The following is a 26,435-nucleotide window of genomic DNA, read 5'->3' as shown; positions in this document are numbered from 1 at the left end:
GTGTGCCTTTCAGCTTAAAATCCTGCTGGCCATCATTGAGCTGCCCAAATGAACAGTGTTGTGTGTGGCCACATATATCTTCAGCCAGCTCCTCTGAGCCCTCCAGACATACAGTAAGTCACCTATTCACCAGTCAGCGTTAAGAATAGCTATTCCCCAGGATCGCTATTCAGCAGTGTTCAGAGCAGGTGGGGAGTTTGAAGTGAAGGAAAAGAGATTAGCTATTTCTACTCCACAAAATGATTTATGCCCAGACTTTTATCAGGAAGCTTCTCCCCTCCTGCAAAGATCATTTCCCCTGACTTCACCTCACAACGGGAACTATTTTAAGCATTGGCTCATTAATACAGAGTGATTGGATTCATTGTTCTGCAATCCTGATGGATGTTCTCTGAAGTTTTCCCTCTCTCAACTCCCACCTCAATCCCCTCTTCAATCTTTGGGTTGAATTTCCTCCCCAGAATGCCGTCCCATTGTCTACTGAAAGTTAGATAAATCAGTTGCCAATGCCTTTTGTCGGTTCAGTTCATTTAAATGAAATTGCATTAACCTCACTCCATCAAACCATTCATAATGACAGCCGCTCTAACTTAAATCTCCATAGACCTTTACACATTTTAACAACCACTGAGAACACAGTCAGCTCAGAGTCGTACAGTTTGCGCTCCTAGTTCAGATGGATTCAGAGTGAGACATCAAATACATTGACAAGCTTTCTTTTGTCGAGCTTACCCTGCCTGTTATTTTTTTGTGAAACTCATCATGTAAGTGATATCTTTCACAACTCATTTGTTTGAATGTTCTCCTCGTGTCAGTTTTCTTTGTGATCTTCAAGCTTTAGCACACTTTCCTCCCTCAGCAGATGTTCCCCTTTTGTTAATAGGAGTCCAACCACTTTCCATTTTCTCTTTAAGTATCAGTTTTCACACCTTTTCTTTTCTAAATCTGTTGTGTAATGGAGCAGTGTAAAGCACCACACTTGCAGAAGATTATTAACAAAATGCGGAAACATCCCCCAGAAAATGGCCTTTTCTTTACTCCACAGAAAACATGAAGCGGTGACCTTTTACGTGTCTGTTGGAGTTGCGAGTGACTTGCCCAAACAGGAGTCGGATACCATGTTTACTGTCTCTTTGCACACTATGAGTGCTTTCCAAGTGCATCCTTCTGTATTCAAGGAATCCTTCATGACCCATTCGCACCCTTGTATCAATTGTGAATTATATTTTAACTGCAGGAAATTTGACTTGGGCAGCAGGCTTGTGTATTGACAGCTCTGCTTGGAATTCACTCTATAGGAAAGTGTGTTCTGCTGCAGTAAGTCTGCTGTGGGTGCTACAGCAGGGTCGACTGCTATTTATACTGTATCTCCTCTGCAGTGGCACTTCACTCCTCTCTCTCTGTACTCTTATTCACAGAGAAGATGAGAGGAGAGTTTGAAGCTACAGAAAGTTTATATTCTGCTCTGATGTTCTTTGATAACTATATTTATATGGTACAAGTCAAAGTTTTTCTTTACACTACAAATTTGATTCCTGTATGAATAGAAAACTCCCTGAGGCAGATTTGAAATTTTATCATATTAACTTTTTTTCTATTGCGACCCATAATCACAGTCATCCAAACCATCACTGGCATTGCTGTTTCCATCGTTGTCATTGTAAAATCTTAAGTGTTCCAGTAAAATGAGTCTAAGTTAGTTTCTAGGTGAGCAGTGTGACTGACGGCAGCAACTTTTGTTTGAAATATCAAGTTTACACAAATTCAACATGCAGAGAAGAAATTTACTGATGGACATACAGTGTGGTCATACGTTTTAGAAATATCCTCCTTTGAAGCTAAATAAGACTCGCCTTTTTCACTCCAAAGTTTTTAGTTCAAACAGATCATTACAGATTGATTTTTTTTTTTTTTCCGTTGTACAATAAATGTGTAATCAGAGAAGCCTGATCACATTAGATGAGACGCATTGGAAGACTAGTTGGACCAAACATCGCATTACAAATGTAATAGATGTAAAACATCAAAACAAACATGCGTTTGATCTAAAAACACTAACAGGTGAGTGTGACACCTCTTCTTTCAGCTTTTTAGCCTCACACGTGTGACAACGTTATGCACATGGACATTCGTGTCGGCCTATATCTGTGTCACTTTCCAATACTGAATGCTTGGTTTCAGCCATAATGAAGCTTTTAAGTAGAAGCATGAGAAATGCACAGGGTGTTAAGGACAGGGACCGGCAGGGAAATCAGCTGTCAGCGGCCAGATACTTCCCTTCTTCTCATTAATTACTTTTGGGGAAAGATAGGTGGAGGCTAAATGAGTATTGATTGTGGTGGGCCAGTATAGGGCCAGTTTCACTGGCCTTTCCCACACGTCATTGCTTCTCCACATCCCCATTAAGTGGGAACAAGAGGGATCAGTGGCAAGCTGGGACCTTATTAAACAGAGGAGCGCAGAGTACCAGACGGGCTAGCCAGCACACAAACGTGACAGTGGGCCACACTTCTTCTTTTCACTTTGCGTCTGTCTGTCTGTCTTTTAATCCCCTTTCCGCTGCTTTAGTGCAGATTGTCGATAAAAGGACAAACGTTTAAATGTTGTTGTCAAACTTTGTCTCTCAAGGTTTCTTTGATTTGTTTAGTCGTTTGTTTTCCTGTGTTTCTTTCCTTACTTCTTTTCCCACACTCTCTTACCACACCTCCAAGCCACAGCTAGAGAGTAAAAATGGTTCAGAACTCACAGAAAGGTCTTATTCCTTTTCTCTTTTCCTTGCCACCTTCCCAGTCCATGCTTTTGTTGCGTGACTGATGATTTTAATTACCTGTTAACTCCCTGTACTCAGCAGATACACATGATAAATGGTCCGGGAGGCTGTTGTAGCCACCATCTGGATGGGGCAAAGAGTCTTAGGAGCTTTTCTCTACTGTCATACTAAAGACAGCCACCACAGCAGGGGGAAGGGTTGCAGGTGTGCCCAGGGAGAACAAGAAACTGTCCCAGTTTAGATTCATTTGACAGCTATTTAGTGTCACAAGGGTCACATCCATTTTTCCTTTCTTAGACTGCAGGGAGCGACGATATGCTTCGAGAAGAAGAAGCCTATATCACCACAGGGGGAGAGATTGCTCCAGCAAATTGCAGCACTTTATATGGAGATTGTAGTAAAGGAGATGGAATAAGATGTGTGAAGCTACAGAGGCAACGGCAGGATGGATGCAAAGCCAGGCTTATGTACCCGATGACCAACGTGGTACATACTTAATCAGAAGCACGCAAAACATCTGAAGCAAATGTAGCTGCATAAGTGCAAGCATCACAGAAATTGCTCGGTGGACAGATCTGGACCCCACACAGGAAATGAACGCTTATTAATGTGAAAGACGTATGATTCCGAGACATAAAAGTATAGTATGTAATATCAATCAGCTCTCAGCACAGTTTAATCACTTTCACTTGTAATTTTTTTACATTTGTTTTTTTTACATTTCTGTTTGTGTGCGATGTAAACAAATAAACAATGTGTTAAGAGAGTCAGGCTAGCTTCTCCCTCTTGCTCCCATGCAATAATATAAGCTAGGCTTTTTCCCTCCTGCATCTATACTCATGCTTGAAAAAGATGAACTATTTCATAAATATATACCACAAGCCAACTTTGGCTAATTATTTTAACCCAAACCTTCAACTTTTCCAAAACCTAACCGAGCAGTTATGGTGCCTAACTCTGACCAAACTGCATCTTTTATATGTTTACAGACAAACGGTAAAACTACACCCCCTGCTGTCCAAAGTCAACATCTACAGCAGCACTGCTGAAGTGGAAGATAACATTTACTGCAGTTTGTTTTCTGCACACAATATATTTAGGCTTTTGCCTATACCACAAGGTTACAATTGTAACCATGACGACCAAGGTATGCCTGTGGCTGGTATTCTTCAACTGCTATATACTGTATATTGTTTTGGTAGATAGCCTTTTCTGTTGTTTGAATAATTAAGATGTATTGGTCCTATAGATAGCGCTGAAAACACAGATGTATGTCAATTCGGGAGTCATTGAAAACAGATCCATTCTCTCGTTTTGGTATGAGGACGTGTTGAAGGTTCACATATTGCAAGGAGATCGTATTCCCAGATGGAAAGCACAGAGTTCGGTGCTAATTAGGCAGCAATTTCAGTCAAGCTGCGCTCGCCTGAGCTGTCATTTATTTGAGTCGGATTTCACAGCAACTCTCTATAATTAGACTTAAGCCCACCAGTTTACTTGGCTGTTGTCGGGTCTCTGTGGTGTCAGTATTTATGCTCGGAGTTCATAACACGGAGCAGATGACCCACACTGCACTGACCTCCAGCATTAATGAAGTGTAATGATGATAGTCCCCAAAGCACAGCCTGGGTCCCTTCAGTTTTGTGTCATGGTTTGAAAAAGTAGCACACAAAACCCCGTTGACGCGTACATTCACACACATTTACACACAGACATTACGCATTCAACAAATGTGACATTGCTTCAAGTGATTACTTGATGTCCCAGCGGTAACGTTGGAGATGACTTCAATCCATTCATTCATTCCCTTCGTTCCCTGAAGCAACAAAGTGCTTCTGAAGCCCTCCATGTACTTGACATTGGCAGGAAGCGTTGGGAATTGAGTCCAATGGTATTGACTTGAACAAATTCAAACCAAATCAAATTGAATGCAGGCAGATTGAATACTTTTATGTTTACATAGCATGTGCATGAGTTGGTTCCTGTACATCTTTTCCTTCTATTCTCCCATGAAAACAAAAGACCGAATTTGGATCCGGCTTGAGACGAGCACCTTGAAAAGAGACTTATCAATATGGCAGTTATAAACAAGAGCATCCATATTGTGTATATGTGTTTCTCTTGTACTCTGTCTCTCTATCAGGATTGAATCAGTGGAGTGTTAGGACATCGTTTAAGCTCTCGCACAGCATCAATACTGGCTCTATTGATTTTTTTTTAAACAGTTAATGGAAGCCTTTAGGGCAGGAAAGCTAATTAAAATCATATGCAGGTCAAGCTCATTTAAAGACTCCCCATTAGTTTATGTTGAGCTTAACCACGCTTGACTGGAAAATCCATCCATTGGGCATCGTAATTGACTGGTGCTTCTAATGGCTTTCCAGTGCTCCTGCGTCTCAAAGAAAGATAGTGAGTTCCTCTGGCAGATTTCATGCTGCAGCTTTAATATACAGAATCATTAAAGACAATTGACGAGTGTCTTGTGTCCTCAAAGTGTGCTGTCGGTGCCTGGAGACAGTGTTGTGTTTCAAAGGCAGGACGCCTTTGAAATACATGGCATCCATTCACTATTCATATAGAGGGCAACATAACGCACTGAAGTATGTTTAAATTCTGTCTAATTATTATTATTAACTCTGTTTTAATGGGAACACATAGTGTCTATGCTTTTTTTCATGAGGCTTCTTCTTGATGGTGTCAATAAATGTCCATTATTGGGCTCTAAAAGCATTTTTATGGCTACTGTTGTGACAGCTAACCAATATTTACAGTAATATTACCATGTACCATGTATATCCACTGTAGGGGGATTTTCACACAGGATATTTTTTTTTCTTTCAATATGGGACTAATGCTGATAGCATCTTCAATTTGATTCTATTCTGAAAGTCCACACTGCTATAAATTATACAAAATAATCTGCTTCTAGATCACATCGGATACACTCACAATGCGAGCTTCAAAAACCAAACGGAAGCAAAATTATTATGAAAAGAATGACGCGTATCTGGGAGCATGATGATGTCCAAAGACCAAACAAAAGGTTTGTGTTTACCGTAGACCTTCCAGTCAGTATCTTATAACATAAAACATAAAAAAGAGCCCAAAAAACAAGTAATCAGAGACGGTGTGTATTTTGTATGACTGCTATGGTAAGGAAAAGCTGAGTGTCGTAATGTGTTGTGTTTTGACAAGCTGCTACATTTCTACTGGCGATTACTTTCTGCCAGGCAGACAGCCTCGCTTCTCCAGGAACATTTCTTTTTTTTTTTAAACACACGTGAGCTCTCAGCTCTGTCTGTGTGGGCACCTTTTGTTTGCATGTGGTTAATGCTGTTTCCACAACTCATGTGAGGCACGCGGCAGAAAGCCGATTTGAATCTGTGAGTCCGGAGGAGATTGTATTCAGGCTGTGTTTATTGTTCCCCATCAGCGGCCGATATGCTAACAGCAGATGCCAACAGTCTAGCTGTGTCTTAGTTTAATGCCTCCACAACATGACTCTACAGCCACAAACCACAGTTGTACCCAGCTGGCATAAGCAGCGGAGGAAACCCTGCGACGTCACAGCTTCAACAGAGTGGTTCATTAGACTGAGTTAGATCAGATAAAATCCCCCTGAGATTAATTTTCTCTGCCACCGAGGACAGACGGGGAAGAGGATATGAGCACGCTCTGAGTAAAATGGTCATATGAGAGGTAATATGTAATAATAACACCTAATAAGATGTCAGCAGCTTTGGCTTATTGTGTTTCTGAAAAAGTGAGGGTTTATTTTCTACTCCAGCTGCACAACACTCTTATTTTTATTTTTTTTAAGATAAAATGTGCACACATGCGTGTACATACACATGTATGCAAACACACACACACACACACACACACACACACACACACACACACACACACACACACACACACACACACACACACACACACACACACACCGTGCCCTTTGAGCTTCCTGATTATGTTAATATTATTATCTGCTCTCAGTCATGCATGACATTATGTTGTTCGGGTTTCACCAGCATTTCAGGCTACCTACCAAATTTTAAATGCCTATTAAGAAGGCGGTTATGAAGGAGAAGCCAAGCATTAAAATGACTGTTGCGCTATACTAGATCCTGCAGCGTACACCTCACCCCTCCAGCCATATTTCATCGGTCACCAAGTTTTGATTCGGTTAAAATTATTGACCTGAGTCGTTGGCTGCTCTGTTAACTGCATGTTCTAGTCATTTGCAAGCTTGGACGTGATGAGTTAGTCAAGTACATAATGGCCAAAGTGTTTTTGAAGTTGTTTTTATTTTTTTTAATCCTATAAAGACCACAACACTGTGCAGACACCTTTGTCTTTATATATGAGGGTGGATCAATAAGTTGAGAGACTGCTCACATTGTGCATAAACGATGTGAAGCCCCGTGACATGCACGGAGCATGAGGAAGGTAAATGAGTAAGTGTTAAAAAAAAATGTTGTCACTTGATCAGCATCAGTTCCTGAGTTATTTAGTGCTGGTCCGTGCGTATGGCGATTTCTCCGTTGACATGACCAGAGCGCGCACATCAGATTATCTGTCAAACTCTGGAAAACTGCAACGAAACCTAGAAAATGCTTCAGCAAGCCTACGGCGATGAAGCAGCTAGCCTGGAAAGGTGTTTTCTGGCGGTACGTCACTGTCAAAAAAAAAAAATCTAAATGTGCATCTGTTCAAACACGTAACTAGGTGGGTTTTCTTTGAGATTTGCGGGGTTGTGACTGTCAATTTGTCCTCCAGGTTCAGACTGTCAACACTTACTGTAGCTCTTCTTGGATGTTCTGAGGCATCTGTGACAAAACATTCAGTGCAAATGACCTGAACTGTGATGCGATGGCACCTTGGTTCTCCAATCTGACACTGTGTTGTTCACAGTTTCTCGCCCATAACAACACAATCAGCGCTCCCCACCATTCCTACTTTAATGTGTCAACTCTGTGCTACTTATTTCTGTTCACCAATAATTTGTCATAAACTTTGATGTGTGCTCTCTGCACAAGTTTTAGGTGTGTAAAACATCGCCGATGCACCCGGACCACTACTAACAAAAGCATTTGTAACTCAGGTGCTGATTTGGATCAAGTACTTACTCATTAGGTTTATACCCTCCCCCTCCTCCTCCTCCTCCTCCTCTTCCTCTTCCTCTTCCCCCTCCCCCTCCCTACGTGTCACAGTGCTACACCTTGTTCATGCACAACAAGAGCAGTTACTAAACTTACTGATCCACCCTTGTACATACAAACGACATGTGCCTCTCTCTCCACAGTTTCGTTTTTATTTAAAGTTGTGTACAGGCCTTGCGGTGAGAGTCAGTTTGACATACAGGAGCCTTCATATAGAACACAGGTCATAGAGTTTTTACTAAATAGGATAAAGACTCAATCTAGTGAATGCAAACGTGCGTCTTTAATGTTTGAACTCCAACACAGTGTGTCTCCCATCCCCTTTTCAAACAAGTTTAAAAACCTCTCCTACGTGGATTCCTGCTCTCCAATATACTGATAATCAGTTGCTTTCCATTCTAAACCGAGAATGAAATTTGAAGACGTGCAGAAAAAGGAGCGGAGTACAAAAAGTAAAGGGATGAAGCTGTTCACTTTCAGCTTATTGTAAAAGATCAGTAGCAGTAGGTCTCTTGGCATCTGGCTAACAAGCTCAAAACCCTACAGCCCACAACTCTATTCTCGTCTAACACCCGACCCCTAGCCCCAATACTCTCTTCCATAACCCTTAAACCTTAAATCCCATCCTGGAGCCCTCATCTTTTCCCTAAACCCAAAGCATCCATCCCCTAAAACCCATCCTCAGTCCAAGCAAGAACTGCTATCAGCTTCCCAGGACACTCTATCGTAGGATAAATGTCACCGTTTCACTTTAAATGCACAAGGAAAACAGGCCTACATTTTATATCCGCATAATGAGTCAAGTGTGTAACATTAGATGATATAATATATAATAATGACTCTCAGAGCAGTTACATCTGCTGACTTCTCTTGGGAGCTCGGTGGAATTATTTACCCAGCAGAAAATTTATAGAGCAAAGCTAATGCAATTCATTCCAAGAAGAGAAGATGTGGCTTATTCAACTTATTTGAAATTGAAACAACATGATGATCTGGGAGAGGGAAATAACTATGTGGCTGCTTTTCACAGGGACTTGAAAGGACTTAAGTCCAGTTTGAAATGGAATAGTTGAGTGTCAGCATGAATGTGTGATGATAATTACTAACAAGGCGGACAGGTTCTGTTGTAGCAGATAGCATCAACGTGCACTGGCTGCACCATGGAGAAACTCCTCGCTCTGTCTTCAGCGTGTATTCTTATTGCACTTATTCTCCACAGATCAACAAGACAGAGAGTCTTTGGCACCACACCGGTGGCTCTGTGAGGATGTACTCAGGCCTGAAGGGTACATCAGTGGGAACATCAGCATGGATTTACAATGACAGAGTTAGCATGCTGATTTTTAGCACGTGGTCATCATCGTAATTCAGCATGCCAGCACTTGTTAATTGGCATACAGCTGAGGTTGATGGAAATGTCATTACTTTTACATGTATGTGGTCAATGAAGAACAAGTCACCTGTGCTCAATGCGTTGCAACTTAATTCCAGTGTAATTAGTTACTCCTTAACCACACTAAATGACCGACAACAGAAACAACGCAGCTGAGAAGTAATAAGCAAATTGTTTACAGACATTAAGTAAAACTCAATCAGCATCATCATCTCAATTATAATATTAAGCTCCTGCCGTGTACCTTTCCACACTGTGACAATGCCTCATGTTTACTGTACTCTTCTGCTCGTTACAGTAATTCTACAAACATTAACATTTCAATAGTAATAGGATTTTATGACATAAAAAGAAAAAAAATCTGCTTTCCATAAGTAACCTTCAACCACTCTGTTTGCCCTGAAAAATATATAATTTAGAATTGATTTGCTCTGTTATTGTCTTCTCTGAGGTCTGTTTGTTTGGGCTGTTAGAAATGCAGATTTATCTGAGGAGAATGGTGCATTCATGTGCAATAGTTGACTTGTTAATTACGTTCATCTTTGCAGCTGCTTCTTGTTCACAGTTACACACGCTTTGTACACTGTTTGTGCAAAAGCATCTTGTGCCAACGTGTAACCTCAGGAACGTTTCTCAACAGTTTCACTGGAGTCAGGATATTCAAAAGAACGTCTGTGTGTTGTGTTTACCAACCAGGTCCGTCTCTAGTGGGGACTCTGAAGAAGGACTGGGCTTCTCCAAACAGCATCGCTCTCTCCTGGCAGCAACCTGGACAGACAACACTTCCAATCCTCGACTACGAGATCAAATATTATGAGAAGGTACAGAAGTACTCTGTAATTCCAAGTTGATATCCCATTTTAAGCTGACTACATAATTCTGTTATGCTTCTGTTGGATGATTTTATGCACAAGATACCAGAAAATTATGCAGAACATCTTTTCAGTCCAACTACAACAGCCGGTGTGTCTGTATTGGAAAAAAGAAATTGTTTTAAAGATTATCTGTCATTGGTATTCCTCAATGTGATCATAAGGGTTTATAAGTCCATCACTAAAATGTGGCTAGAGGGCAGTCCTTGTGTAATCAGCAACCGCCTTAGTGACTGAGACGGTGAATGAGACACTAATCAAAAAAAGCAGCCAAGTGTTTACTTCAACTTTGATGTCGGTAAAACTAAATCATATTTTAAATACTTTTTGACCCCATTTATCCAGAAAAAGTATCCCTGATGAGTGCGTCAACGTTTTAAAAAACATGTTTAAAATCTGCTCTGAATTGCTAAGATTGTTTCGATCGTCCCTCCGCTCTCTCCCACAGGAACACGAGCAGCTGAGCTACTCGTCGACGCGCACCAAGGCCCCCAGTGTGATTGTCTCGGGTTTAAAACCAGCAACGTGGTACGTCTTCAGCGTACGCACTCGCACACCAGCTGGATACAGCTCCTACTCCCCGAAATATGAATACAAAACGACCGGAGACTGTAAGTACCTCGGAGCATCTATCCATCTGTCTTTAAACATGTGCTTGTACATCTGCCGTTGACAGTTTTATCTGCACTGCATCTCACTCGTGTAAACAATTACCTAAGATTTGGGACTTGGTTTGGGATTAATATCAAAATGTGTCTATGTTAGGCTAAAAGATAAAAGTGCTGGGTTTTTTTTTGCATGACAGCAGGTAGTTGAATTTTGAAGGTGATGTACACAGAGATCATGTAGAGTGATGGCAGCAAACTCTTAAGGTCACATTGGGATGAGTCTGGTGAAAAGGATCAGCCATTCATTTTTAGTCCACTCTGTATGAACAGAGCACAAGCAGCCACAGAATCCATCAACAGATTGATGGACTGTATCGAGGCCAGTTAAGCGATTTTCTTTTGCACCACAATAATAATTTGTCATTTGGCCTGAATTTCAGCTTAAACTATGTGTTACTTTCCTTGTCTTCAAGTCAGTAAGTCACAGTTTGGAGGTGCTTGCTGCAACCAACAGTTCAGGGTCAAATGAAGTTCATGTAGCCTGGAGCAGCACCCGGGGCAGCCTGCAGCGTGAGCTCAACAGCACATATTAAACCTGGATATGAGACCACCAACACAAGCTTCCATAGGAGGATTCTTACCAGAGAGTTTTTGATAAGATCCTCGGAAATGTACCCAAGGAGGAAATCAAAGCAATTATTTACAAAATCACTAAAACCTAGAACATCACGCCTCCACTTCCATGTGTCAATCAGATCTGCTAAATAGAAACTCACAATTATGTCTCAACAGGAAATATAAATGTCAGAAACACAATTCGCAGTTTTTTGCTCAACAGAACTTTGTGTACATTAACTTCCAACCCATATATACTCCTACACAGCTTTCTGAATGTGTATTTCTCTGTACCCTCCACAAAGACTTAACTCATCTAATTATTACTATGTGTTACGTTAGAGTGGATTAACTGTTAACGGTTACATGCAGTGTTTCAAATTTGACACCTAAAAAGCCATGTTTTGCAAAACACTACCAAAATAATTTTCATGATTCCTATGTTTGAACATAATATAATTTGTATTTTCTAAACGTATTTTGTTATTAAAATGTTGTTAAGAAAAGAAGGTCAAAAAGAAGATATGTTTGACAATGATTTTAAATATCTATAATTCCTATGCATTTAAACATAGAAAAATGTTATTATATAGCTGCATCCTGCTTTACTGAAATGCTTTCTTTACAAATGAGATGTATGCGGACAGCATACCACACAGTCCGGACTTCTTTTGATGCAAAATATGCCAAAGACAAAGCAGGTTGATCATTTTAAGTCTACGAAAGCAATGTTACATTTTAGTTGCAAATAAAGAAGAGAAATTCTTGTAAATCTTTTTTGTTGTTGTCGTTAGATATGTTGAAATGCACCCAGACTTAATTTGTAATTACTGATAAACCTCCCACTGAGATAATGCTACTGCCAGAACATTTGGCACCAATGCAGTGTGAATTTCATACAGCTCGAATCCGCAACCCCTGAACGCTTTAAAGGTCACAATATCAGTTGCAACGGCAATTGAAAAATTGAATACAATCAACAAGGGAATCGGACAGTCCAGCCTTGATGTTTGGTGAATTTTGAATCAATGTTTTGTGTGTGAGAGAGAGTAGTAGCTCTATTGCAAATCTACTCATAAAACACAAAAGTGCAGCTGCTCTTTTATACCGGGTCAGGTATTGTTGAGGGGTGATTTGGCTTCACAGTTGCCCTCTCCCTTCCAAAGCTGCAGAGCTTTGCTTTATCTGTGGATCAGAGGGTGCTTGGCCAAGCCTTTGTACTGCCTGGCCTTTTATCTGAAAGAGAAAGCAGATTTGGCCCCTGTCGCTGTCTCCGTCTCTGTCAGTGCGTCTGTCCGCCTGTCAGTCACTGTCACTGCGCTCATTTTTCCATCCGTCTGTGTGTCTCTCTGTCACTTCCGCCTCTCTCTTTCTCTCCGGTTTGTCTCTCTTCTGTCATCCGTTTCCTCATCCCTCATCTCGCCTTCTTCATCCTGTCCTCCGCCGCCCTTCTCTCTCCATCTCCACACACACACACACAAATCTCATTACAGCAGCCTCAGTCCAACTCATCTGTTTAGTTTAGTGATGTGAAGAGTGTGTGAAGCTGACGACAAGGAGAGTGTATGATCTCACCACTGCCACTTTCACCGTCCCTCCTTCTTAGTAATCTGTAATTACTTTTACCAAGCAAAACACACGCACACACTCTTGACAACCCCTATACACATACACTCATGGCTTTACACTCACACACACACACACACACACACACACACACACACACACACACACACACACACACACACACACACACACACACACACACACACACACACACACACACACACACAAACCTACCACATACTATATAAACCCATTGGAGCCCCGCTCATCGGGCTAGCGGCCATGCACCGTGATCTCCAATTCATATTCATTAAGCATGAAATATTATAGAAATAAGTTTGGTAATAGCAATCATCTTTCAATTATCTGGGATTCGTTAGCTTTGTGACAAGACACAGAAAAGGGAAAATCATGAATATCAAATGGGCCCAGTTTAACCAAATGATCATGGACTAAATCACAATTTCATGAATGAATAATATTAATTAAACCGCAGCAGGCAAATGAATCATTCTAGTACGAAAGCTGACAGTTTTTTTTTTATTTATTTTTCTTTTCGTTACAAAGAGCTGATCAAACATCTCTCAATGAGATCTGCCCATCAAGAGCGCTTGCACAGTCTGTGTATGGTGCATTGATGGAGGAGAATTTTTAAGATGATGTCAAATGAAAATCTTCTATTTCTTCTCACTTTATTTTGTAACCCATCCTCTTTCCTCTTTTCCATTGTCCTCTGGTTGTTCTTCTTTCCCTGTTTTCCACATTTTCTCCATCCATTTTTTATCCCGACATCTCTCCAACCAACATTTCTTCTTCTCCTCCTCTACCTTCAGCATCAGACATGGCTTCTGATCAAGGCCAGGTGTTAGTCATCGTCACTGCAGCCGTTGGTGGTTTTACCCTTCTTGTCATCCTTACGCTCTTCCTCCTCATCACTGGAAGGTAAGACAAATTCATTTCCCTTTTCCTAAGTTTGTGCACAATTAATATTTCACAGCATTTCACAGTTTGGTTTATGTTTGAACTGGTGTCTTCCCAGTGTGTGAAGGTTAAACTACACTTTCAAATCTGCCCTACTGGTAGCAATAGTATAGATTATTTTCTTTGAAGACAATCATGGGCTGTCAGTTACGTTTTACGGTAATATCCCGTTATGGTTTGAAGGGTGTTGCAGAGGTGTTTCAGAAAAGAGATGTGAATACTGGCAACTTTATTCAAAAAATATTGATGCTAGCTTTAAAAAGTCCTCACTGGTCTCACCGTAGTGAGTTTTATTCATTCCGGAAGACATTGTTATGCTTTCTTTTTTACTTTTGGCTTTACAAGATAAATCAAATGCTCAACAATGACAAATGACTTTTTTATACTGCTGCAATGTTGAGGGAGGTGGCCAGGGCGGATAGGTGTGTCAACCAAATGTGAGGTGTTCCCATCATTCATAAACCCTGCACCTCACATGTTAGTGGATTACACGAGCTAAAAATTCACAGTCTAATTTTTCCCCATCGTGGTTTCTCTAATAATAAGCACTTTTCATCACATTGGTGTATGTTCAAGGAGGAATTGTCCTGATACATTTTTGACAGTTGTTTGATGCCCTGAAAAGCGTGTATGTCGTCATGCTCTGACGCTTTGAATAAAGTTCTCATGGAAGCACCTGCGGACCTCAGTTGGACGATCATACATAAGAATGTTGAAGGACTGTTCCTTGTCTTAAAGCCTGAAGCCCGAGGCTATTCTTTGACATTTCCACATAAAATGAAATATACAACCCTAAAGTTTGTTAGTAACAGCTTCAAAACTGTAAGGCCAACATGAACAACCTTGTGATGGATAAGAGACACTTGGAATTATTTTGAAATCCAATAAATCTCCTTGTCCTTATCACAGGCCAGGGTGACAATTGAAAGACGCCAACCAAAAATGAAAACCGCTATGGTAAAATCAATAAAAAATGGACACTAAATAACAGCCTTGTAACAATGAGTCAGAAAAGACTGATGTTATTGAACCAGTCTCAAAAATTGTCGACTGCAAATGTAGCCCAACAAATTAGTCAAATTTAGTCAGGGAGTTGCACCTTCAGGGAAGGTGTGCTGTGCGTAGCCTTTGAAGAATGGCACCAGTTGCTCACGTTAGAGCTGGGCAGCGATAAGTGCCTTGATGCGTCTTCACCTCCAGTCTGATTGCCGGAGACGTCCCAAGCACAAAATGGTTGCGCCCATTCCTGTAATATTTTGCCTTCATTTTTGTACAGTGTGTGGAATTGGTTAAACGTTGTCCATCTTTACATACGGTCATAAAGGCATTAACAAACAACATATTTTGTCATTTAATTTGGTGGACTTGTTGGTCCTTACAACAGTCCCTCCAGGATTTTGTGGAGATTTTCTGCTTCGGATTTTCAGCTTTTCTCAAAAATTATAATGTAATTGCGGTAAAATTGCGACAACAATTTTCCAGCTAGCATGCGGTTTGTTTTAATGGTGAGATGAGAGGAAGAAGAGCATTGCTGTCTGTAAATGAGGAATTGTTTTTGTTAATGATGCAAGTTTATTTTCCGAAACTCGACTTTGTGTCTTAATACTTTCAGCAGAGCTTCTGTTGAGGACATTTTTTGCTAAATTGTTTGCAGAATTTAGCAAAATTACAAGTTCTTTCAAATATTGGGGACATTGTTTGAATTTGCTTGAATCACTGAATTATGTGTGAATTTTGGAATTTGCGTTAAATATAATAACAATTATATAACACACGTGTGTGTGTATATATACATAACAATTTCCTAGAGGTACTACCGACAGTACCACAGCACAGTTTAACAGGTGTTTTCACTCATAAGGCTGATCAGACCTCTTGATTGACGTGTAGGGAAGAGCAATTTGTGAGTCTCATTAGTTCATGAAGTATGTTGACTTTAGATAATTGCTGCATCTGCTCAGTCACCTTTAAGCAATAATAAGGAGAGCTCGAAGCCAGATGAACTCACGTGTGTATCTGCAGATTCTTCAATGGTCAGAATGCAACTGCACCTCATCTAAAAACTCAAATCTATAACAAGATTTAGGCAACATAGATATAAAGTTTAAAGCACCTCACTTTCTTAAATGAACAATGACCAACCTCAGGTGCAGATAACTTGTTCTCCATTGTTTGCCCTGCGGTAGGTGTGTACCATATTTTGAAAGATACTGTAAATGGGCCTCTTTAACGGCACACATTTTGACTTCACATGGCGGGAAAAGCACAAGTGCAGTTAATACCGTTAAGGAGGACTCTGATCCATTTAAGTGTGACTGTAAGCTTCATATTCCTTGGCTTACAGTAATGTATGCGTTCAATATTTCCTCCAGGGCATTGGCCAAACCTCACACTACAATTTACTTCAGCAATTGCCTTTGGACACAGGATACCACTTAAAGCAAGAGAGGGAAAAGACATCTTACGGAAGTGTAAGCTGTGAGGTGTGCACACATTTATTTTAAGAACCCCACACCTTTATGCTGTGAATGAAGGTGTGCTGTTACATTCCTGTGTAGTGACTCACACGAATTCTCGTCAATTGTGTAGCCAAGCAGGAATCATCCTTTTTTGAACAGACTACATTATTAATAATTACTATTATTGTGTATTACATTACATCCACTGCTTTTGAGCTGTCTTGCCCGAACAAGACACTGTATACCCTTTGTAATAGAGGATGCCGACACGCATACTGACACGCACAGAAATATTCAGAGAAGGAAGAAAGTTTGTCTGCCAATACACACACACAACCAGTCTGTGTTTACGTACATGTAGATGTGCGTAGGTGCGTAACTCTGCAAGAGAGAAATAAACAACACTCTACACACTTTATTTCAGAAGTGTGAAGTTGAAGAGGCTCAGAGACTAAATAATTTGCCATTTCACCGTGAAGATACTGAACAAAAAAATAAATGGAATAGCTCACAAACTCGGGCAGAAATATTCAACAGCACAAATTCATGGACTGTCTCACGTAAAGCACATCCTTTTTATATTTTTGCTGGTTTTTCAATCGGGATTTATAGGGCCATGTTCAAACGCAGAGAGCAATGCATGTATTTACAGTACTCATATTTCAGAAGTAATACAAAAGTATGGCTGCATTCAAAAGTAAATAAACAACAAAACAATAGATGAAATTGGTGGATTAAAAATACAGTGAACCCTCGCTATAACGCGGTTCACCTTTCACGGTCTCGCTGCTTCACGGATTTGCATCGTGCATTGTGTTCTGCATTCTGATTGGCTAAACAGTCTCTCCGCTTCTTCTCTACCTGTTTGTCAATAACGTTGCGGTTTAATATGTACACGTACGTAAAACAGCTTGCCAAATTAAAAATAATCGATGGTGGCATGTCGGTTTATAAGAATCTTTTTGCCCAGAAGAAAAAAGAGCGACAACAACTACCGATAACTATGTTCTTCTCTCGAAAAACCACACCTGCACCGCCGGCTTTAGAAGAAAGAACCGCTGCAGAGCGGAGTCAGGATGCAGCGGCTCAGTCAGAAGAGCAGTGAAATACACGAGTCACTATTTGTCCTACTGTACTTTGTATTTGTTTTCATAATCATTTTTCATTTCCTCCCGTTCTAATCCAATGACTCGGGTCGCAGTGGGGCGGTGCCGATCTCAGCAATTTGAAGCCTTCAGTTCGTATTGATGATTCAAATTATTATTTTACAGTACAGTAGTTATTTGTAAAAAAAACATTTATACAGTACTTTTATTTGTTAAACAAATGCTTGGGCCTGTAAAAAGGTTTTGTTCTTTGGTTTCAATGTATTATGGAGTATTTCATTGTATAATAATTGTAAAAAAAATAAAGGTTACTACTTCACGGATTTCACCTATCACGGTCTCTATTTGGAACGTAACCCCCGCGATAAACGAGGGTTCACTGTATACAGTTTTTAAAATAGACAACTTTTTCTCTGTTAATGCTTTGGTTAAAAAAAAAAAAACTCCCATGTTTCCTTTTTACTTTTAGAATTGGCTGACAAAGTACTTGGAGGTATTTGTTGCAGGGTCTGTAACTGATATACCAAACCCTGAAGTTGAGAGACAGAAATGTGAGGCAGACTGAGGAAGATGAGCCAGCTCCTTTCCCTGGCGGGTCATTTTGGCCTGGCCAAAATGATGGTTTTGCCCAAATGTTTGTATCTCTTCCAGCACATTTTAATACTCCTTCGACAACTTAATTTCCTCTGGGGCAGCAAGCCTGCAGAATTAAGGAAAGCTTTGTTACAATTTCCCAAAAATATGGGAAATTTTGCCAAACTACTAAACTCACTAAGGGACTTTTAATATCCAGAATATTGTACATTGTTTGCTCAACTGGCACGATAATATCCCAGCAGGGAAAACGTGGAGCACACTTTTCCCATCTGGTCTGTGTGAAATAGAAAAAAATCTGAATCGGACCCGTCAATCAATCCTATCAAGAGATCTAATCATGCAAAGAACATGGAAACAGCCGTGCAGGCGCAGCAGTGGTATGCACGGCCTTCAGAAAACGTTAACATTCAGAACTCAACAGTGATGTATATGAGCGCCAAACATAATCAAATCAAACACCTCTCTGATTTAATGAATATATTGAACGCATGGAAAGCAGCATCAATAAAAGGGACTCTATGGAGTGCCTATAATAACACTGAATTCCTTGATCTCATATTTACATGCAAGTACTGAGACGTCTTCCTCCTTCAATAATCTTCTGTTACCAGATGTAAGTGTTTCAAAAGCCTTTCATATATTGTACAACTGAAAGTGTTTCCATAATGAGAAACAGTTCGATATTTTTTGATGGTATTTTACAGTTTAGATATATAGTTTTAAAATGGCAAGATTTTGCAGCAGAATTCAGAATAAGCAACAAAAATGAAAGTTTGCAAGCAGGAGACGGGAGCGGGGTACAAATAGTGTGAACTTATTGTCTCTCGAGGGACTCGGCTCACAATCTAGTTAGCTTGGAGTTACAAAGTGTGAGGGTCAGGTGCTTCTGAAAGCGTTTTTTTTTTCCCCGCAATCCGTTTTCACGTTGTTGCTGTTTTTGTTATTTGTTTATTTTGTTTTTTGAAACAACATTGTCAACATCAGTGATCATAGAAACATGGGATGTTTCCAGATGATTTAACTATCTTACAAGAATCTGTAAAGGATTCTACTTTGAATTATTTCAACTTTAATTTCGGAAAAATCCCGTCTTGTCCATTTTGACATGGACGGGTCGAATACAGCACTCGTGTTCTTCGGCCACTGTTGCCATGGAGAAGAGGATTAGCAAATGTAAAGCCATTTTTCATTACAGCTCAGAACAAAACACAGCGGCATACTGTAGCTGCTGATCTCACTCACAGTTGACCTTCATCACGACAGACATTTTGACTTGTCATTACAGGGAAATCAAAGGTGGATTAACGATGGCTGCCTTCCACTTATGGGAGGTCCTGCTTTTGTGCATGTTGGCTCATGGCCATAGTTTACTGGGACCCTTTTACACTGTAACACAGCCAGCATTAATGCTTTAGTGCTTTTTCTTCAACAAGTCAAGACGTCCCAGAATTTAAAAGTGACCCGATGCAGTGATTTTTAGTTTCATTAACACCATCGTCATCAGCTTCTGCTCGCTGTTAGAAACACACGATAGACCTTTAAGCTTCTTGATTGATTTTGGATTGACCGATTGAGCACTCAGAAGTCGCAGACTGTAAACATGTCCCTGAAAGTTTAGATTTCCACTTTTAAATTAAAAAAAAAAAATCTGTTATGCTGTTTCAAGCTGTAGAAGTGCTTTAACCGTGAGTCAAGTAATATTTTCCTATGGTAAAATGAATGGCCCTTTTATGTCAGAAGAACTGCAGTTTGCAATTTTATACTTGTATATTCGTTTCAACGCTGAAGTTTGCCGTTTGCCAGAGAATTTCCACAAGTGAGCTGAGATCTTCAGAGCTATGAGATCAGTTCTTTAACAGAAAAAGGTGTGCCAATTTACAGTGAAGGGCTTTTTTGTTCGTGGAATTCAAAGAAATTTTAAGTCCATTACCTTTAAGGGGAAAAAAGGTGGAAAGTAGCTGCTTTACAAGAATTTACTGTGTATTGTTTTCTGCATGCGATCTCAGCGTGTGTAGGAGGGTCTGTGTTCCTACTTTATTAAAATCTCACACACACATCAGGTGCAAAAGCTAAAGCAAGTCATTTAGGTTTTTTTTTTTGTGTTGTGTAGCACAAGAACGACTTTTTTTTTTTTTTTTTTTTTGCCGACTGCAACTAAATCAGATACTGCAGAGTTGGGAGTGTTTTTTTGACTCTATCACAAGCTGTCATATCTACAAACCCTCTGCCCTGTGTAGGAGGGACTTTCACTCTCTTTCAGTTTCAAAAAAAGCTCCAAATGTACTTGAGCTGCCTGAGAAAGATGAGCGTTTTCACTCACGCGGCCCTCAGACGTAGGTTCGTGCAGCACAAGTGAGGATATAAGAGGACCTGCTGTATGTGGAGGGCTTCGCACCTGGGTGCCCTAAAAGCTTCCTGAATTTTCATCTACTGTATGTTTGCATCGGCTCACGCGAAATTTGAAGAGTGAGAACTTCTACAAACAGTCATGATTGCACAGATGTAGCGCAGCTGAAGAGTTTTACATCATTATCCTTGAATTGTCAATCTCTGCATCATTTTCTTTATATCTTCTTTCATCCGTCGTGTCTTCTGTGCTCGTTGTAGCCTCTGCAGCAGAGTGATGTGCTGCAGTGAGGTGAATGTGAGGGATGTTAGAGCAAGAGAGTAGTGGTTTAAATTACACCGATGCTGTGCTTGGGGCTCTGAGCCGGGTTGGTCTACTGTGATGTGTGGGTGTGTAAAGAGCTCGTGAATATGTGTGTGGATATGTATGGCAGCAATGCTCAACGGGCCAGAGAAGAGTGGAAGAAGCCAAGGTCTTTGTGTATGTGTCTGTGTGTGCGGCCTCTTTACCACATGAAAGCCGGTGAGACAGAGGGATAGGCAGATAAAGGGGATCAGAGGATAGGACTGGAAAAGACCGATAAAGGCACATGTCACCATTTCTTTAATGAACAGCTTGAACCCATCAGCAGAGGTCAACAGTAGCTTTCCAAATCCCCGTCTTGTCCTCTCTGCCTGTGTTACCCGCCATGTTATCTGCTCTGTCTATCAGTGTCCAGGATCCCACAGACTTCACTTAGCCCGAGCCAGGTCCGGCAACCTGGGGCTCGTAGCCCTCTGACACCTGCTCTAATCTGGCAACCCGGATTATGTTAAATCTTCAAAGAGAAGGAGGCTCACATGCGATCACATGAACCCACACACACTCATGCAAGCGAGCGCTTACTGTCACTTTCTCCTCTGGTACGGCGCACTAGTGCGTTTTTCACCTCAAACTTCTTCAGTCACACCCTGAATTGTCCCTTCAGTGTTTCCACTGTATTTGGCCATACATATTCTCTATCATACTGGGGAGGTTGTTTTTGTTGATTAGCATAGTTACTGAAGAGGCACTCTTGCCTCACATCACGTCTGAGACGGGGGGAATTTATTCTTTAAGAAAAATCTGAAATCTCCTGCATAATTCATGAGGAAGCTGATCAAACTCAGGCAGTGGAAAATAAATCGGTCATAAAAAGGGAGAAATCAACTCTTAAACCTCCTCCTATTTCTTAAAGCTGCACCAATCAATAATTTAATATGAGCAGTTCAATGTAAAAGGTGTCACTTGTGTCACGGATATACACAGATCACCCGACTCTGCAGTTCCTCTCTGCTTTCTTTTAGCTCCATCCATTATTGTAAGAGAACTTGAAGCACACAGCTGAGCCTCTTCCGAGATGTGTCTCACAAGCCGGTTTAAGTAAGTCTTTTATGGGCTTTGAACAACCCCTAAAAAAGGTTCAGTATGAAAGAGGTCCAACATAACCAAAAAAAAGTGAAGTTGTTGCAGCAAAAATTACTAAAGAAAAGAAAAACACATCCAACATCCTGAACAAACAACAGAAGCCTGATGGGCCGGCAAAAATGAAGAAGGGGTCGTAGGATCTGGTGTCTTCCATCCAAACCACCGAAACCAGCATCAGAACTAGGCCTTTGAAAAATGTGAAAACTCTGAATCATTCGGTCGCAGAACTGCTACTGCTGCAGTGACCGGACGGTGGTGGAGAGAGCGAGCCGAGGTTCCCGCCCCTTCTTCGTTGGTTTCCACTCAATCAGATCAAACCAGATACACCTGATGGGAGAAGAGAAGACATCATGAGTCAAGGATCATGTATACATCATAACCAGAGTGTAGATCTCGGCGCACTCAGCTGGCTGTTGGCTCGTTTGGTCTCATAAGAGCTGAGTAGGTGAAGACCGTCCGCCGTGTCGTACTTTACAGTGCGAGCATATGGCTATTTCCTGGAGGCAAACCATACCGGCGTAAACCTAAAATGTATTTGATATGTATGGCTGTAACTTGGTAGTTAGTATACTCAGCAGTACATGTGTACGGACGAGTGCATGTTTAATGTATTTCTTCTACATGCATCCATGTTTTTATCTGCTGTATTAGCATTGATCAGATGGTTGTTGCACATTCGGTTTCATTGTACTGCTGCGCAATAACAATAAAATCATTCTGCATGTCAAGCACAGCTGCTTTGAGTGAAAGACGTCTGATAAACCTGCTTTAAACTATCTGCGCACTACTGGAAAAAGAAAAAAAAAATTCAGCACCAATGACCTCTTGCATAAGGTAATTTGATTCAATGTTAATACTTTGACAAAAAGTATCCATTCTTGAATCTCACGGTCAGTTGGTACTGACAAATAGACTTTCATCTGCAGTGATAACTATCTTTATGGGTATTCTCTGTATACTTTTGAACCAGCCTTTGTACAGTGTACTGGAGTTAGTTTATTCATGTGATGTCTGCCTTTGTGAGAATCAGAGTATTTATTCGCCAAGTAGCAGGTGTACAAGGACTTTCTCTTGGTGCAGGTGGCAGCATAGAATACAATCCAATAAAATATGAAGGAGATATACTGTATAGAAAACAAAAGTGAACAGTACACAAACAAACAAGTAAAGAATGTGCAATGAGAGGAAGAAGAAATACAATCAAGTACTGAAATACTGAGGTTCACTATACTTTGTGTTGCTGAAAGAGTAACAAGAGCAGTAAATATAAAGACAAATTTAAACATTTATAAGACAACAAGTTACAGTGCGTTGACTACAGTAGAGGAAAGTTGGACTCTGAAGGGCTCCAGCTTGGAGAGACAGCACTCGTGGGCATTACAATTATTGTATTGTAATAAAAATGCCTGTGCAGCAGTTTAAAACAGGGATGTCAGAAAGTTTCTTGTTCGGGGGGCTGATCAGCCTGAGGAAAGATGCCTTCAGGGCCCTCTCGCTCTTTTTGTTGTCCGCTGAGATTGAGACCACAGGAAGAAAGAGTGACCAGGATGTCAGGGGTCAGCTGTGATTTTCCCTGCCCTCTTTCCACATCCGAGACAAGTAAAGGTCTTGGAGAGTGGGGAGCCGACAGCTGATTATGTTCTCTGCGCATCGCACCGTTTCGCTGCCGGTTGCACTTGATAAGCGAAGGTGCAGAGCCGAACTAGATGGAGAGGGAGGTGCGATGATGGACGCCGTTATTGCAGTGCAGCTCTGAACCAGCAGTGCTGGAGGCAGCCCAAGTTTCTCGAATTGTCGCAGGAAATACAAGCACCGCTGGGCTTCCTTCATAACTGCGGTGCTGTGTCTGTCCCATCTGGTGGTACCCAGGAATCTGTAAGGACTCTGCTCTGCTGTCCACGGTGTTTTCGCGAGTTCAGCTCTAGGTTGCGAGCTCCCCACCATGACAGCAGCCGTGTTACTTCCTCTCAGTACTTGGAGGCGTCGTTGTGTGAAATGAGATCGACCAGAGTTGTGTCATCTGCAAACTCTAACAGAGTTAATGATGCTTTAGCTGTTAATTGAATTGTTATAGAAGTAGGTGTTAATTTGATTTATGTAGCTTAATATTCCTACATAAAGCCCGGAGACACCCACTGTGGTGGTTTGGTTCTCTTTCCTGATAAATTCAACGAGAACTTTATGAAGGACGCTGTATATTTGTAAGTAACTATTAGCTGTGGGGGCCGACCACAGAGAAGGAATATGTAGTCGGTTATTTGCATCATCGTCATAATTCTTTTTTATCGTGGTTATTGTAATACTAGATGTAATACTTAATAGTAACATTTGATGTTAGTTGCATTTTCATCTCAACCCAAATCAGACCCAAACCAGCAGAAAAACATGTCAGCGCTGTCATGCCCTGTTGGACTGAGGACAAGCTGCAGACCTCCGTCTCTCAGCTCCACCAGCTTCATCTCCAGGAGGCAGATAGCATCTCCCATCTGGACCACAGTGGTTTGCAGGCACGGGGCCGAGGGAGAGGCAGACCTGTCTGCAGCCGTGACAGTGAAGAGACGACTCTCTCTGCTGAAGTGACAGTGTCACTGTGAGACTTTCTGCTCTGTCTCTGTGGGGGGGGTTCGGGTCAAGCCTCCGGGCGCTGCTCTTCTACTTCGCTGTCACTCATTCCAAGGATAACTTTGGTTATTTTCTGTATTTTTCTCAGTGTCAGCAAATCCTATGAAAAAGACTCAACTTTTTAATAAATTGATTTGACAAGCAAGTTTTGATTTGCGCACATTTCCCTGTGCAATAAAGCTCTTAATGTATAAAAACATCTATGAATCATATTGTTGCGAGACAGAAATATCACCAAAGTTGGCCTTAAAAGTCCCTTTAAGACATGTTTTATTTTATTACATTAGCAGGTAATTTAACATGTCAGTCTACTATTTGAGTAAACAACATATTTCCTATTAAAATCATTCTTTTCAGTTTTGTTTGGGTCCTGTGTGACTGTTGGGAAATGGGTAGAAGAAATCTTTTTTCTATCTAATAAATGAAATATGAGGAAATGTATTAGGGTATATACTAGTGGGAGCGAGCTTCCCTCGTGCACATGGTTGCAAGGTCATTAATTAAGCTGTGCATTGCGAAATACTCCTTAAAATTCATCAGTGATGCAGCCTGAGAGAGAAGGCAGAGCGCCTCTTATTCTTTATGTTGTTATTTTCCATTTCGCTGCTGTGTCCTGCAGTGCCACCTCTACCGCTCACACACCACTTTGAGTAGCACTGCTATGTTCGAACGAAGCCATCACACACACTAATAGCAGCCACATTTTAATAACAAAAAGCCATTACTTGAACATCTGGCCAGATGTTTGACCTTAATGGATGAGTTCAACCAAACCTGATACATAACCACGCAGATGATTTCATGATATATTTTGCCGTTTAAAACCACTGAGAATGCAGGACAGTGTATTGGAGGTTGCAGCAGGATGTTTCCAACACAATAATAATAAGTCCAAAAGGAATAAAAGGTTCCAGTCTTGGCTTTTGTTTCATTAGTGGTGCAGTTGTGGCTTAGTGTTCATAATGATCTTCTAAAATCACATTGAGAGGGCTGTAGCTGGATGAAACCTGAAAAATGATGGGCCGCTCGTCTAAATTTAAATTTTGCTGCTGCTTCAATGGAAGGTTTTTGCTGTAGCTCGGAGCTTTAAATTGTTTCAGAAAGAATTCTGTGCTAAAAGACCCAAATTCGTGTTTGGAGTAGTAAAATCAGAGATGTGTGACTGCACAGAAGGAAAATATGTCTCCCTGTTGCGTTAAGATTTAATCTGCGATGAGTTGAAACAATGTTTTGTTCCAGTGTTAGTGAAAACATTTTAATACATATACTCAGTCGCTGCCATATCTTTTGATCAGACAGTTTCCCACATCTGAATCAGGTTCCTGTACGTATACACAACTTCTCCCAAAAGTGCACTTTGTGTTTTCTTCATTTTCGATTTCAGAGTAACATCCAAGCATCTATTTGGATAAAGTCCTCTTCGGTCTTTTGCAGATGCTGTCATCTAATCTCTCAGCTTTTCAGACTCTCTTGGCAGCAGTTTTTTTTCTTCTTTTTTTGTATCTGTCGTTGGCTGTCTCTCAGTCTCTCTCTGCCCAGAGAAACTCTCTCCCACAAACACACACTCTCGCACACAGAGGCACCAGAGAGCTTTTACATAGTTATATATTTTCAATAGCTGCGTGTTGAGAAAACATAATATCCTCTCTGAGAGTTCCTTTACGTCGGGAGGATTGATGTTCTCATTGATCCAGACGCTCCTTTCTTTCATTTTCGGAGGAATTTGAAATCGGTGTTTTATTTTGTTTAGCTGCAGAAGTGAAACAAACACCCAATCAAACCACTCCTATCTTTATTTTATCAGCAGACTCAAGGCCAGACTCGCTCTGCCTGTGAACATTTTCTTTCAAATGATAAGCAGCAATGATCGATCAAGTTCTTTTTTTTATTC

General features: G+C 40.8%; 1 protein-coding gene across 2 annotated transcripts in view; it reads left to right on the top strand.

The window, feature by feature from the left end:
* LOC138620876 (ephrin type-A receptor 6-like) overlaps window positions 1–26,435 on the top strand; it is a 165,037-nt gene that overhangs the window by 121,082 nt on the left and 17,520 nt on the right. For both annotated transcript variants that reach the window (XM_069698481.1, XM_069698480.1), the window contains exons 6-8: window positions 10,022–10,146; window positions 10,646–10,808; window positions 13,820–13,928. In XM_069698481.1, the coding sequence (XP_069554582.1) occupies window positions 10,022–10,146; window positions 10,646–10,808; window positions 13,820–13,928 (397 nt within the window). The remainder of the gene's footprint in view (window positions 1–10,021; window positions 10,147–10,645; window positions 10,809–13,819; window positions 13,929–26,435) is intronic.

Source organism: Brachyistius frenatus, unplaced genomic scaffold (genome assembly GCF_029030835.1).
Source record: "Brachyistius frenatus isolate BFR_SWC_R1_liver_20210118 unplaced genomic scaffold, ASM2903083v1 Contig_27, whole genome shotgun sequence".
NCBI classification, from domain to species: domain Eukaryota; kingdom Metazoa; phylum Chordata; class Actinopteri; family Embiotocidae; genus Brachyistius; species Brachyistius frenatus.
Note: the sequence above shows the minus strand (reverse complement) of the source record. Positions and strands in the feature narration are given on the sequence as shown.